General features: G+C 44.2%; 1 protein-coding gene across 2 annotated transcripts in view; it reads left to right on the forward strand.

Moving 5' to 3' along the window:
• The window catches only part of LOC311007987 (sodium channel protein type 4 subunit alpha B-like), a 35613-nt gene extending 23589 nt beyond the window's left edge, over positions 1-12024 (forward strand). For both annotated transcript variants that reach the window (XM_084001417.1, XM_084001418.1), the window contains exons 19-27: positions 206-490; positions 569-622; positions 749-886; positions 2043-2147; positions 2255-2525; positions 3974-4595; positions 8740-8884; positions 8995-9072; positions 9860-12024. In XM_084001417.1, coding sequence (XP_083857543.1) covers positions 206-490; positions 569-622; positions 749-886; positions 2043-2147; positions 2255-2525; positions 3974-4595; positions 8740-8884; positions 8995-9072; positions 9860-10231 — 2070 coding nt within the window. In that variant the 3' untranslated portion in view covers positions 10232-12024. The remainder of the gene's footprint in view (positions 1-205; positions 491-568; positions 623-748; positions 887-2042; positions 2148-2254; positions 2526-3973; positions 4596-8739; positions 8885-8994; positions 9073-9859) is intronic.
• Positions 12025-16095: the final 4071 nt, after the last annotated feature.

Raw genomic sequence — 16095 nt, forward strand, 5'->3', positions numbered from 1 at the left:
GACAGACAGACAGGTAGAGACAGACAGACAGACAGACAGACAGACAGACAGACAGACAGACAGACAGACAGACAGACAGGTAGAGACAGACAGACAGACAGACAGACAGACAGACAGGTAGAGACAGACACAGACAGACAGACAGACAGACAGACAGACAGACAGGCAGGTCAGCGATGTGAAGCTGTTGTGTGTTTGTGTGCAGGTGGTGGTGAACGCTCTGGTGGGAGCGATCCCGTCCATCTTCAACGTGCTGCTGGTCTGTCTCATCTTCTGGCTCATCTTCAGCATCATGGGGGTCAACCTGTTTGCAGGGAAGTTTTATTACTGTTTCAACGAGACGTCGGAGGAGATGTTTCTCCCCGAGGACGTCAACAACAAGACCGAGTGTCTCAGTCTGATCAATTCCAACTTCACTGAGATCCGCTGGAAGAACGTGAAGGTCAACTACGACAACGTGGGGATGGGCTACCTGTCACTGCTCCAAGTGGTCAGTCCACATCTGACAACACATGGACATGAAGTTTAGGTTCCACCTGCAACTTGACTCTTTACGTTTGTCTTTCAGGCCACGTTTAAAGGCTGGATGGACATCATGTACGCTGCAGTGGACTCCAGAGAGGTCAGGACTGACTGAGAGCAGTTTGTTGTGTCTAACGTTGGTCCAACCGGTCTCTGCTCCAGAGCAGTTTGTTGTGTCTAACGCTGGTCCAACCGGTCTCTGCTGAACATGTTGTGTGTTATGCAGGTGGAGGACCAGCCTGTGTATGAAGACAACCTCTACATGTACCTGTACTTTGTCGTCTTCATCATCTTTGGCTCCTTCTTCACCCTGAACCTCTTCATCGGCGTCATCATCGACAACTTCAACCAGCAGAAATCCAAGATACGTTTCTACTAGGGTTGTATATCTCCACCACTGAGGCCGATTCGATACGCATCTCGATACGCTGCCACCGATACGATACATTAACGATACACTGAAGCTCCCGTCGATACGATGCGATACGATTCACTCCTGTTCACGATGCGATGCGATTCAAATGCGATTTGATAACGATATGTTCGACATCAGTTCATGTACGCAGCTGACCAGGCTGGGACTGGGACTGGGACTGGGACCAGTCCCAGCCTGGTCAGCTGCGTACATTAACTGATGAAGCCTCTTGGATGAGAGGTGAAACGTCTTCCTAGACAAATAACTAAGTCTAGTTGCTTTCAATTTAACCTCCTTTGAAATACTATGACCTGGACAAATGAGAATATGCACCGGCCTATAATAATAATAATAATAACTTTATTTATAGCACCTTTAAAAACACAAGTTTACAAAGTGCTTCACAAAACAACTTAAAAGAGACAAGTCACAGATGTTTTGTTGTGCACAGGACATTTCTGGGTGGAGAGTCGGTGTTTTCTCTCCAGCCAGTGACAGAGCTCAGTGGTGTAGCTCAGTGCAGCAGAGTAGGAGAGCTACTGTACTAGCTCTGCTAGACGTCCCGGATGCTAACCGCAACCGCTAACTAGTGGTTAGCATCCGCGGCTACCACCGCTTCCTAGCTCACTACAACCAGAACATCTACAACGGCCCTGCTCCTAGTTACAGCCAGTGACGGCCGAGTATACCGCCGCTTCACTCGGACTATTTACTTTTCTTGGCGGCTCTGACTACAGCTGCTGCTGCTGCTGCTGCCTGTCAGAGCAGGGGCAGGAGCAGGGCCGGAGGCTGCACGGGCACGGCTTTCACGATGGTGCGTTCAGGTTGCCTCGGAAAATGAAATGATCGATTTAACCATGGAATTTACTGATGTAGAAGGCTAGAAGAGATGCATCGCAAATTCAACCATAAATTATGTCCGATGTAGCTTGAATCTACCAGTGCAGTCGCATCGCATACGTTTATATCGGACCACTGATATGAATCGGTGAATCTCCACATCCCTAGTTTCTACTCACTGACAGCACATGGAATGATGATGATGATGATGATGATGAAGAACCGTTTTCTCTGTCATTTAACTGAGTTTTTCTCTTGTCTTTACATGGGGGGGACAGATATTTTCATGACAGAGGAGCAGAAGAAATATTACAACGCCATGAAGAAGCTGGGCTCCAAGAAACCTCAGAAACCGGTTCCCCGACCTGTAGTGAGTTCATCTTCTTCCTGTCGACTGTTCAGTCTGGTCGTCCACTCATTCAGTCGGTCTGAGGACGTTGTTACAGTTCAACTTTAATCTCTGTCACTCCTTTGCAGAACCGGTTCCAGGGTCTGGTCTTCGACCTGGTGACTACGCAGTTCTTTGACATCTTCATCATGGTGTTGATCTGCCTCAACATGGTGACCATGATGGTGGAGACGGACGAGCAGAGCAAGGAGGTGGAGGAGATCCTGTACTGGGTCAACCTGGTCTTCATCGTCGTCTTCACCGGCGAGTGCTCTCTGAAGATCATCGCACTCCGCCATCACTACTTCGCTATTGGCTGGAACATCTTCGACTTCGTAGTCGTCATCCTGTCCATTACAGGTGAGTCGGCCAATCAGCATCGAGTACGCCATCTTCTAGTTTGAGGCTGAGGAGCTGGGAGGGGCCTATCCAGGCAGAGTCAAGGTTCGTCTCTATAGTAGTAGTATAGTAGTAGTAGTAGTAGTAGTGAATGAATGAATGAATGAATGAATGAATGAATGAATGAATGAATGAATATTTTATTTTCGTGTCATGCCACCACTGTGGTCCATCCCATACGAGATTACAAGACACAATAACAAATACAAAAAACAAAAACTAGACAGTCCTTCCTGTTGGTGTTACCTTCCACACAGGTGTGACATAAATAAACTATTTAAAGTTACTTTCAGTACTCAACTATATATCGCTCTTCGTCTCATTGCCCAAGCCTTTTCAAGAAATAAAGAAAATGCAAAAATATTCAAATGAAAAAGAAGTTTTAGCTTCTCAGCATCGTCTAACCACACAAATTTGTTATTTGGATCTACTTTACTGAACATTTTTTGTCTTATAGAGTCATAGAAAGGACAATAGAACACAAAATGAATTTCATTCTCCACCTCTTGGATGTCGCATAAATTACAAATCCTATCGTCTTCTGCTGTGCCGACGTATCTGCCTGTCTCGATGTGAAGACCAAGAATACCAGCTCTCAATTGAGCACACAGGGATCTTTTCTTTTTAGACAAATTATACAAAACATAGTTTTCTGGGTCAAATACCTGTTTTATTTCATAGTAAGTACGCAATTTTGGTTTACCCCAAGTATCTAACTAGTAGTAGTAGTAGTACAGTCACATTGACATCTGATTCATAGCATGATGTCGTTGGAAGCAGTGTTCATTTTTTCAACAGAAACTTTGAAGAATACTTTTTGTTGACGACCCTTTATTCCGTGACTAATTTGTAACGAGGGTACTGACAACAAAACCTAAAACGAAGTCTCTGTTTATTTAACCTTTATTTAACCAGTTCTTATGTACGATGAGTTACAAACGATAATTTGTCAGTTCTTGCACTTCCTGGATGCTCACTTCCACTTCCCTATCTCAGATCAATCAGAAACCCAGTGGTTGAACATTCTCTAAAAATCTGGGGCCAGTTCAGGAAGTATTTTGGTTTTCATAGCTTTTCTCTGCTAAGCCCCATTGCATCAAATTTCCTTTTCAAACCATCCTGTCAGGATTCGGCCTTTCAAGAGTGGCACAGAAAAGGGATTGTACGTTTTAAAGATCTGTTCATAGACAACAGTTTGGCATAATTTGAGCAGCTGAGTAGATTGGGAGGAGGTTTAAAAAGTTTTATAGAACAATGATATATTTCTATATGTGTCTTCTTCACGCCAAAAGATCAATGCAATGTTTTGGAAAAAGACAAACAGGCCGAGTGTTGTTCATGTGTCTTTTGTTTATAAATGACTCATGTTTGTGTACAAGTGTATGACGTATTTCTCTCTCTCCCTTCAGGACTCCTCCTTGCTGACATCATTGAGAAGTATTTTGTCTCACCCACGCTCTTTCGTGTGATCCGATTGGCTCGTATCGGCCGAGTCCTTCGTCTCATTCGGGGAGCCAAGGGGATCCGGACGCTGCTGTTCGCACTGATGATGTCACTTCCTGCGCTCTTCAACATCGGCCTGCTCCTCTTCCTCATCATGTTCATCTTCTCCATCTTTGGAATGTCGAACTTCGCCTACGTGAAGAAGGAGGCCATGATCGACGACATCTTTAACTTTGAGAACTTTGGAAACAGCATGATCTGCCTGTTCATGATCACCACGTCGGCCGGGTGGGACGGGCTCCTCAATCCCATCATGAACACGGCGCCGGACTGCGACCCCAACGCGGAGAACCCCGGCTCGCCGGTCCGAGGGAACTGCGGCAGCCCGGCCGTGGGCATCGTCTTCTTCACCACCTACATCATCATGTCCTTCCTGGTGGTGGTCAACATGTACATCGCCATCATCCTGGAGAACTTCAACGTGGCCACCGAGGAGAGCAGCGATCCGCTGTGCGAGGACGACTTCGAGATGTTCTATGAAACCTGGGAGAAGTTCGACCCAGACGCCTCCCAGTTCATCCAGTACAGGTGAGAACCGCACTGCTGCTTCTCAAGCTGTTACCCCCGATCCCGACTCTAACCGCTCCTCTTGTTCTCCACAGTAAACTCTCAGACTTCTAACATTTCCATATTTCGCACATTCTGTGTCATAAACTGTAAACTGTCTTGTCTGTAACAACGGCACGGTGGCACAGTGGTTAGCACTGTTGCCTCACAGCAAGAAGGTCCTGGGTTCGAATCCCCGGCCGCCCAGGTCCTTAGTTTGCATGTTCTCCCCGTGTCTGCGTGGGTTTCCTCCGGGTGCTCCGGTTTCCCCCACCACTAAAAACATGTCAGCTAGCCTGATCCTGGCTCATAATCTGGAGTTGGTCCCCGGGCGCTGCACCGTGGCTGCCCACTGCTCCTCAGGGATGGGTTAAATGCAGAGAAAGAATTTCACTGTACTAGCTGCATGAATGAATGAATGAATGAATGAATGAATGAATGAATGAATGAATGAATGAATGAATGAATGAATGAATGAATGAATGAATGAATATTTTATTTTCGTGTCATGCCACCACTGTGGCCCATCCCATATGGGATTACAAGACACAATAACAAATACAAAAAAAACAAAAACTAGACAGTCCTTCCTGTTGGTGTTACTTGCCACACAGGTGTGACATAAATAAACAATTTCAGATTACTTTCAGTACTCAACAATATATCGCTCTTCGTCTCATTGCCCAAGCCTCTTCAAGAAACAAAGAAAATGCAAAAATATTCAAATAAAAAAGAAGTTTTAGCTTCTCAGCATCGTCCAACCACACAAATTCATTATTTGGATCTACTTTACTAAATAATTTTTGTCTTGTAGAGTCATAGAAAGGACAGTAGAACACAAAATGCATTTCATTCTCCACCTCTCGGATGTCACATAAGTTACAAATTCTATCATCTTCTGCTGTGCCAACATATCTGCCTGTCTCGATATGAAGACCAAGAATACCAGCTCTCAATTGAGCACACAGGGATCTTTTCTTTTTAGACAAATTATACAAAACATAGTTTTCTGGGCCAAATACCTGTTTTATTTCACAGTAAGTACGCAGCTTTGGTTTACCCCAGATATCTAATGCCCATCTATCTTTACTTCGTTGAAAAATAATTTCTTTTAATACGTTAATCTCAACTTTCTCTTTGTTATAATAATGGTCTTCATATCCAGCTCTCAGCAAGATGTCATATATGTCCCTATCCCAAGCCCCATTGGTCAGAGTGTCCCACTCAAAGATTTTTCTTGCAATCCTGTTACGATTTAATCCTAGTATCCTATTCCATAAACGCACCATATATACACTCCACCGTACCTCATTGGGTTCCCAGCCCATATCTCCCATAACGGCTAGTGTTGGTGTGAATTTATGTACACCAAGAAAATACCGCATGGCTCTGTTTTGCACAGCCTCACATTTAGGGTACTGTTTGAATCCCCATACTCCTACTACATAATCTAACACTGGACACACACAACTCTGATATAATTTGGAGTAGGTGGAGTACCCAACATCCCTCAGGGTCTTTATTTTAGCTATAACACCCCCTAGTGCCCGGTTTGCTGACTCAGCCAGTAACGATGATCCCTTCATGAAAGTCATATGTTCATCCAAATAGAGACCCAAATATTTGTAGCTTCTTGAATAATTCAATTTTGACTCTCCAAAATGAAATTGGAAATCACTTGTTTGCTTAACAGGGTTCTTAAAATGCATAATTTCTGTTTTCTTTTCATTTATCAAGAGTCTCCACTTTTTACACCAATCGCTTGCACATGTCAACATTCTTTGTAAATCAACCTCTGTTTCTGCCATCAAAATAATGTCATCCGCATATAATAAAATACTAACTTCCTCTCCTCCACACTTTACTCCACAATGCAGATGTTTGATTTGCTTGGCTAGATCGTTAATGTACACAGCAAATAAAGTAGGAGACAGTGCATCTCCTTGCTTGACTCCTAATAGTGTGGGGAACCAGTTGGTATAGGTGTTGTTTACCTTCACACAGGCCTGGGGTGCACTGTAGAGAGAGCAAATGGCCTGATAGAACTTCCCATCTATCCCTATTTCAGCCAGTCTATATGCAAGGAGGTCTCTGTTGATAAAATCAAAGGCTTTCTGAAAGTCAATGAAACATGCATATGTTGATTTGTTTTCCTTAAGTCTATTCCTTACAATAGTACATACTATATAAATATGATCAATACAAGCTCTGGCTTTACGGAACCCATTCTGCTCCTCTACCAATAATTGTTCTCTTTCCAAATATTCCATTAATCTCTCATTGAGTAAAGATGAATATAATTTATAGACTGTGCTCATTAGACTAATCCCCCTATAATTAAGTGGGACTCTGGGGTCTGTTTTCTGTGATTTTGGTATGGGGCTTATGATGGACTTAAGCCAAACTGATGGTATTATGCTATGTTCAAAACAGTGATAAAATAAATTAAACAAAATTTGAGCTAACTTAGGTGATTTCAACAATTCATTTGGTAAATCATCTATACCTGTAGCTTTGCCTGCCTTTGCCTTATCAATAGCCATCCCCACTTCCCCCATATCAATCTCCACATTAAGCTCACTATTACTTTGAAAATTAACTTCTAGCATGTCTTTTTCCAGACTACCTTTTAATAAACACATATCTTGTAGGAATCCTTCATCAAATCCTTCCGCGTCATTTTCAAATAAACTAGCAAAATCCTTCTCCCATTTAACCAACACTTGTGTTGTCTCTCTAATTCTGCTGCATATGTGACAAATAAAGTACCTTTACCTTTACATATATTGCACGTCTGCCCATCCTGGGTGAGGGATCCCTCCTCTGTTGCTCACCCTGAGGTTTCTCCTGGTTTTCCCTGTTAACTCATTGAGTGCCGCGCTCCTTTCCAAAGTTTTAGTCAAGTGTACCAGCAATTTAGACCATTTTTGATGATTTTTGTAGAGCCACAGTGTATTCTATATTATTGCCACCAACACATACTGTAGCTCAATTGAAAGGTTTAACTTAATGCTTCAAATGGCCACAAACCGTTTGTTTCTACGTGCCTCCGTTCCTGAGAAAACTCAAGCTAAACATGGCTGGGTTTCACCAAAATCCCTCCTTTTTTTCTAGAAAAGGAGATAGAGCGTCTTTTATGAAAGGTGCTCTGTTTGTGCCTGTCGCTCTTCTGACACTCGCATTTCTGGATCAAAGGGCTCGTATAAGATAAATATATACAACAATTGTTGTTCTATTCACAAAACCACCATCGGGGGCGGGGGGGGGGGGGGGGGGGGGCGCCACCAAACAACAATAACACAGACGCACCGTGCCGTGTCACAGCCTCTCGCCGCGGAATGTGATGCTCTCTCTGGGCCACAGCAGGTCAGGAACACCGGAATGTGATGCTCTCTCTGGGCCACAGCAGGTCGGGAACACTGGCCCCACCGGTGGTCGTGGTCCGTCTGTGGTACGGGTCGGTGGTGCCGGTCTGCTTTGACCGAGGGATCATCACATTTTACCGCGGGAGGACCTTGAGGAGGACACGGTGTTGCTCCAGATGAAGACCGGGCGGGACAGTCGACTGAGAGCTTCCTGTTTCTGCTCCGAGCTGCTGGAGCCTCGCGGGTGAGAGCAGAGCAGCTGCTGCATCCACATGCAGAACTCCGTTTGCAAAAGCCGAGTTATGATGAAAACTTCCAGATCATGAGCTGTCATGAGTTTTTGATCGTCATCTATTTCAGTTCTACTCGTCGTAGAGTCCCCAAATTTACACATAAGGTGTGTTAAAATGTCTAGTTTCATAACTTTAAAAAAAAGCAAAAAACGAGAAATCTCGTTTTGGGCACTCAACGCATGGGAACGAAAAACGAGAAATTACGTGGTTGGGACTCAATGAGTTAAAAGGGTTTTCCATGGAATTTTTCCTCAGTGGATGTGAGGGTCTAAGGACAGAGGTTGTTGTTATGATGCCATGTAAAGACCTTTGAGACAAACTGTTTGTAAAAACGGGCTATACAAATAAAATTGCCTTGCCTTGCCTTGCCTTCTGCTCCTCTTGTTCTCCACAGTAAACTCTCAGACTTCTGCTCCTCTTGTTCTCCACAGTAAACTCTCAGACTTCTGCTCCTCTTGTTCTCCACAGTAAACTCTCAGACTTCTGCGACACACTTCAGGATCCTCTGAAGATCCCGAAGCCCAACACCATCAAACTGATCCAGATGGATCTGCCTCTGGTTCCCGGAGACAAGATCCACTGTCTGGACATCCTGCTGGCTCTCACTGCACAGGTCGGGTTATTTTATATTATATTGTATTGTATCATATTGCATTGTATTGTATTGTATTGTATCATATTGTATTATATTGTATTGTATTGTATTGTATTGTATGTGTGCAGGTGTTGGGTGACTCAGGAGCGATGGACACTCTTAAAGCGAGCATGGAGGAGAAGTTTATGGCCAACAACCCCTCAAAGGTTTGTTTCTATCACAGTTGAATTTATTCATGTTCAATTTGAACATGAAATAATCTGAACTGATGTTTGGTCAAACACTGAAACTTGTGAACTTGTAAAACCAGTTCACTCTGTAGTATATACGTATAAACTCTATATACGTATAAACTCTATATACATATAAACTCTATAGAGTGCCGAAGCGGAAGCAGGAAGTAACGTCATCATGGGTCCTCAATTCGAAAAAAGTCTCCATGTGAGTGAACGGGAGTCCAAGTTTTATTTCGTGATCCGTTTGAATTGCGCCATGAGAAAAAAAATATGTCCTCTACCTGTTTAAAACATCACGTTTCATGAAGAGAAATCAGCAGTTTATCGTAAAACGGCAACAGAAGAATGTATTTAGTGTGAAGACGCTCTACGGACTACAGGTCTGGTGTCCCACAAAATATACGTCACCAACTGACACGGGAAAGGACGCCATGTGGTCGCCATGGTGACGTCACCTACGCCACCTGGAGTCTTTCTGGTTACGGATTCTAAGGAATTTTATTTTACAATAGGTTTACAACAAACTGCTGATTTCTCTTCATGAAACGTGATGTTTTAAACAGGTAGAGGACATATTTTTTTCTCATGGCACAATTCAAACGGATCACGAAATAAAACTTGTACTCCCGTTCACTTTTATGGAGACTTTTTTCGAATTGAGGACCCATGGCGACGTTACTTCCTGCTTCTGCTTCGGCTCTCTATAGACCGTCAGCTTCCTTCAGGCTCGTCGTCCTGACGATGCTTCTGTCTCTAGGTGTCGTATGAACCAATCAGCAGCACTCTGCGCAGGAAGCAGGAGGAGGTGGCGGCGGCGGTGATCCAGCGCTCCTTCAGGAAACACCTGCTGCGCCGGACGGTCAAACTGGCGTCCTACAAATACCGCGAGAGGACGGACGGACGGCGAGACAACGAGCTGTCGCCAGAGACAGAAGGACTCCTCTTCAAACGCATCAGTCAGCTGTACGGAGACGCTCCGGACTCGCCGCCTCAGCCGCCGGCCCGGGTGGAGCTTCAGTCTCCTCCGGCCCGGGTGGAGCTTCAGAGCGACTTCCTGCTCCACGCTGCTCCGCCGCTTGGCGCCCCCGACTTCCTGCGAGATGAGAACCTGAGGGAGTCAATCGTGTGATGACGTTTACAGTTTCCTCCTCTTCCTCCTCGTCGGCACCGTGAACTCCTCGGAGCGTCTCCATGGCGACGCCGCCGCGTCCTCGGCTCTGACGTCATGTTGTTGTAACGCAGTAATTAGTCCGGACCGCCGACGCTCCGACGCTCCGGCTGCTCCGGTGTTTCAACGTGTCGACGAGCTTCAGACGTCGGAGCAGCCAGAACTCACTCCGCCACTCGTCATTCAAATCACTAAAATCTTTATTCAAACTTTTGAATCAAACACATTGTTCACACGCCATTGTTTACTCAAGCACTTTTTTGGTATGTGTACTTTGAATATTTGTGCTTTTAGCTACTTTACTACCTAACTACTACCACTACTACTCCTACTACTATTACTACTGCTATTACTACAGTACTATTACTACTACTCTGATCGCAGAGAGCTACCGTAGCAATAGCATTTGTTTCCTTGAAGTCCTCTGCTGAAGCTAGCATGCTAACCGTCGTAGCTGCTTCTTCTACTGCAGCCAATCACAGAGCAGCATCTGAACGTGTGACGGTTGATCTAACACGATGGGTGACACAGCTCATCGTCCTCACTGATTGGTGGATTCAGTGCGTAGGGGAGAGTGGGGTAATTTGTGCCATGGGGCTCCACCCCTGTTATCTAGAAAACCATAGAAGAAGTTGGTCATGCGACCACATATTTTTGAAGGGGCATCCATTTCACTCATCCTATCAAGAAGGGAGACACATGGCTTGAGAGGAAAGCACATTTATTATATTATTACAATTATAGATAACTTTGAAAACAGTTCACACATGTTTTAGTGCTTTATTAAGCTACACCATGAGTCTATACAGTTAGCATGATGCCAGCTCAAAACAGCTGGGGAATCCTTTTTCTCAAAATGCTGGGCTTGGGGTAATTTGTGCCAAAGGGCCTGGGTGGCTGCCAGTGGCAGTGCTGTCTGTGTATAGGAGAAACATGGCAGTGGGCACTGATTTGCTTGAAACTTAACATGTGTGATGAGGGACCGCCCCTGAACACACCTGCCCAGTCTGGTTGTGCTCGTAGCGCCACCTGGTGGATGAACCAAACATTGCGATTCTTTGCGCCACAGCCCCCAGCGTGCCTCAGGCCTCGCTGCATGGGGACAAGCGAAGGCCCGATCATCGCCGCTTCTGGCTTTAATTTTGTATTGAATGTCTTGCTTTTATATAGCATTATCATTTGTGAGATTAAAATTATCTGTTTTACTTCAATTATCAATGGCACAATTTATTCTGTCTAATGGCACAACTTACCCCGCACCGGGGGCAAGTTGTGCCACAAAACCACTTTTTTTTCTAAAGCTATATTTCTGAAACAGTTTATTTAAGATTCAAAGTGATTGTTCCCAGGGATGCACAACATCCTAAACTATATGTACATATTTTAGTTGGGGGCATTATTATAATCCCCTTGCTTTAAAGGCAATTTAAGTAAAAATTGGCACTACTTACCCCGCTCTCCCTACTGCCCAATAGGAGCTTAGCATGGACCAGTCAACAGCCAATCAGAGCTGGTTCAGTCTAATGTATTTCTTCTTCTTGTTTCTTTCATGTTTGTTTTGGATGAAGTTGGTTTGTAGCTTTCAGCTCTATTGATTCTTCACTTCACACCGAGCTGCAGACTGAAGTCGCTTTCACACTGGATCTGACGGCCAATAGGATTCTTCAACTGTGTTTTCATTATTTAAGAAAATAAACAAGTTTCTAATCCTGACACGACACGACGGTCACATGACCTCAACAACATTATCACATGACCTCAACAACATTATCACATGACCTCTGACCTCTGGCTCCGGGTCAGTGATGAGGCGTCGTAACGACCTCGTCACCATGACAACAAGCTTCACATCTGACGTTCAACACTAAACCGACTTCATAACTTCTACTTCATTGGTCCGACCGTGGTCATGTGATGTGTCTGATGTCATTAAAGTTCAAGCTGAAAAACCTGTGTTGTTGTTGTTTACACCTGTTCATGGTTATTGTTGTTTATCATTCAGCCGCAGCCAATCACAACACTGCTGCTGCGTTGCCATGGAGACGGCAGATGGCAAACCAGACAGTAAAACTTGGAGGAGCCGGCGAAGAATACCGTCCAAAGTTGACATATTTTAACTTTTGATGGTATCCTCACTGTGACGTGGTTGCCTGGCAACGAGTGAAATGTGACGTGGTTGCCAGGCAACGAGTGAAACATGGCCGATATTGACGACGGTAGATTATATTGACATATTGCTGCTGTTTTCGTCTCTTTTTTATGCAAACACAAATAAGGGACACACAAACATCTTGGGAATGAATGAGTATGAGTATGACGACATCGCCGTAGCAACATAGGGATGCGCGTGTATTGTTTTGCCGTTGTGTCGTCCCGTTGGACCGTGTGTTTGTTGTTACCGCTCCGTCCAGCAGCGTTGGCCGCCAGCCGGACTCATGTGAACACAGCTAGAACTCCGGGCTTCAGACGCCGTTTGGCTCAGTGGGTTTAGCAGGCGTCATAGAGGCTATCGAACCGCGGTGTCGATCGCTGATTCACTGATGAAGACGTCTGATAGTATCGGGGCCACGTAGAGATTGTTATATCTTGATTCTTGGGGTTCCTAGCAAGATGAATAAAAGTGTTTTTTTCCTTTGGATTTAGTGGTAATAATTGTAGGTCCAATACAGATGTATTTTTCCTTATGGACATCTAAGGATATAATCCTGAAAAACCACAGAAATACTACAAAGTAATGCACAAAATAGATTCAATTTCATAACTAATTACTTTTTAAAAGTAACGTGCCCAACAGTGGTAAGTAGCTGGCTGCAGCTTTACCAGGTTCGATGCCTTCTCTGGAGCCGACCAGACGGTCGATCTGCTGGTGAAGGAAGATGGCCGGTTGGCACTCAACAGATGTCCAGGAGGTGGAATCAGCATCTGCTGCCGTGGAGACTGCAGAACAGTTGAGTCCTGACATAGAAAGAAGTATTGATCATCTGTCAAATAGCCTACTATTAAATATAATCACAACTAAAAAGAGAACTTTGTGTTCATTTTCGTTCATGAAAATGGTTATTTTAACCATTGTAATCATATTTTATGATGCAAAGATGAATTTCCATTCAGTGGACAATAAAGACTTTCAATTCAATTCAAACAAGGTTCAAAATATCAAATTTGAGAAAAAAGTATTAAAAAAATAGTCAGAAAAAATGGAGATATATTTTCACCCAAGACGTCATATATATATATATATATATATATATATATATATATATATATATATATATATATATATATATAGACGATCCAGCGTGGCGCTACGTCGCCCTCTGCTGGACAGAAACTGGAACAGCTCCAACCAGGGAAATACCTCAAACAGCCCATAATAATAAAAACATATTATAAACCCAGAGCAGAAAGAAGAGACTTCAGTCTTCAGGGTTCGACCTCAGCACACAGCGTGTGTGTGTGTGTGTGTGTGTGTGTGTGTGTGTGTGTGTGTGTGTGTGTGTGTGTTGCCATGGGGACGACATGATGGAAGTTAAAATGAATGAGTTTTTCTGCTGTGAATATTCAAACAAACAATGAGAAGGTGTCACACACACACACACACACACACACACACACACACACACACCTTGTTGTTTTACAGGATGAATGTTTATTAATAAACGATCTTCTATAGATCAGATGTTGTTGACTTTATTCAGCTTCCTGTGATGTCACAGACTGAGCTCCAATCAGAGGGTTACCCTGGTTAGGGTTAACCCTAACCCCAAAACACCAAACCCCTGTGATGTTTACACCATGTTTACATGTTTACACCATGTGAACGTCTCCTGAACAGGAAGTGAGCTCAACCTGTTCACCATGTTCAGGGCAGAGGACCAATCACAGCCGTGTTCAGGGCAGAGGACCAATCACAGCCGTGTTCAGGGCAGAGGACCAATCACAGCCATGAACGCCGACGCGTCAGAGAAGCGAGGTGAGAGAATCAAATCAAATCAAATCAATTTATCCATAAAGCACATTTAAAAACAACCAAAGTTGACCAAAGTGCTGTACCAAGTAGCCGTGGCTGGGACAGCCAGGATGAAAAAGACACTTCAGACCATCTAAGAGTCCTTGGGTTGGAACGGGGGGAGAGTAGGTCACTAATGTATTGGGGGGCCAGGCCATGTAGTGCTTGAAAAACAAATAAAAGAACTTTAAACTCTGTGCTGTACTTGACGGGGAGCCGATGAAGGGATGCTAGTGTGGGTGTTATGTGTTCTTGCCTCCTTATTCTGTCCTCAGTGTGTGACTACACAAATTGACAGATAGCGAACAAGCTCCAAGAGAAACTCAGAGGCGTGAATGAAGTTGAAGAGCCTTTACTGAGGTCTTGAAACATATTTTTTTGTAAAACTGAAATGATACAGAAAAAATGACAATTACTGTATCGTTACAAAGCCAACATAATGCATTCACATGAATGATAATACAAATAGCTGTAGGCTAATCGTTAGCTTAGCATTAGCGTAGCGTTAGCTCAACATTAGCACAACGTTAGCACAATGTTAGCACAATTTAGCTACATGTGAATAAAACAAACGTTTTTATAATATTTCAATATTTACAGTACACTATTGAAATCTGTGTAAGGTCATAATTAACTAAGAATGGTGGACAATACTTACAAGCGATAATTTCCTAGACACAAGCAGCGGGAGGAAAAAGATACCAGCTGAAGCTGCAAGCAGACCGCGTGTAGTAGCTAGAGGCTATGCATTTTCCCGCTCAAACTCTGAACTGTCATGTGACCAAACTGGCCTATCACAATAAAGCTTAACTTAAATATGAGGTAGTGAGCTATTCTCAAAACACTGATGGGGAGGAAACAACACAAATACAGCAGACAAATTCACATAAACATGACACTCCCCGCCTGGTATTATACAAATACCACTATCAAAATAACTCAGACATGTCTTAGCAGAGAAACTAAATTCACTCTGTGTCTTCTGCGCTCTTGAGAAGAATTGTCTCAGAGATGGGTCTCAAGAAGGTCTTAGCTGACCCAGATCTCGTGACCTTGAGTTCAATCTTCCTGACCTTTCCATCTTGGTCTGGGAATGTTTTCGTAACCAGAGCCATTGGCCACTCGTTCCTCTTCGCCTGGCTATCCTTAAGAAGAACCAAGTCACCTGTCTTCAGATTCGGACGCACGTCCTGCCACTTACTACGACTTTGAAGTGTAGGTAAGTATTCGCGTCTCCATCTGTTCCAAAAGGTATTGGCCAGATGTTGAACCTGTCTCCACTGCTGGCGGTGGAGATCTTTGCTGTCAAAGGTTCCCGGAGGAGGAGGGTAAGTAGAAACCTTCTGAGTCAGGAGTGAAGCAGGGGTCAAAAGAAAAGGTGAGTCTGGGTCTGAAGAAATAGGCACAAGAGGCCTGGCGTTAATGATCGCAGTGACCTCTGCCATCAAAGTTGACAACACCTCATGAGTGAGACGTGAAGGGCTGGTTTGCATGAGCATGGAGTTCAATATCCGTCTGGAGATGCCAATCATCCGCTCCCAAACTCCCCCCATGTGGGAGGAGTGGGGAGGATTGAAAACCCAAGTGCAGCCTTCTTCACCCAAGTACTTCCTGACATTGGGTTCTTCAGGATCCGTGAGGAGTATGTGCAATTCCTTGCAGGCGCCTGTGAAATTGGTTCCACAGTCGGAACGGATTTGCTTAGCGGGTCCCCGCAGAGCAAAGAAGCGACGCAAGGCGTTAATGAAACTTGAAGTGTCCATCGCCTCTATCAACTCTATGTGCACAGCACGTGTGCTCATGCACGTGAAAAGGA

This window comes from Trachurus trachurus, assembly GCF_905171665.1.
Source record: "Trachurus trachurus genome assembly, contig: scaffold_154_arrow_ctg1, whole genome shotgun sequence".
NCBI classification, from domain to species: Eukaryota; Metazoa; Chordata; class Actinopteri; order Carangiformes; family Carangidae; genus Trachurus; species Trachurus trachurus.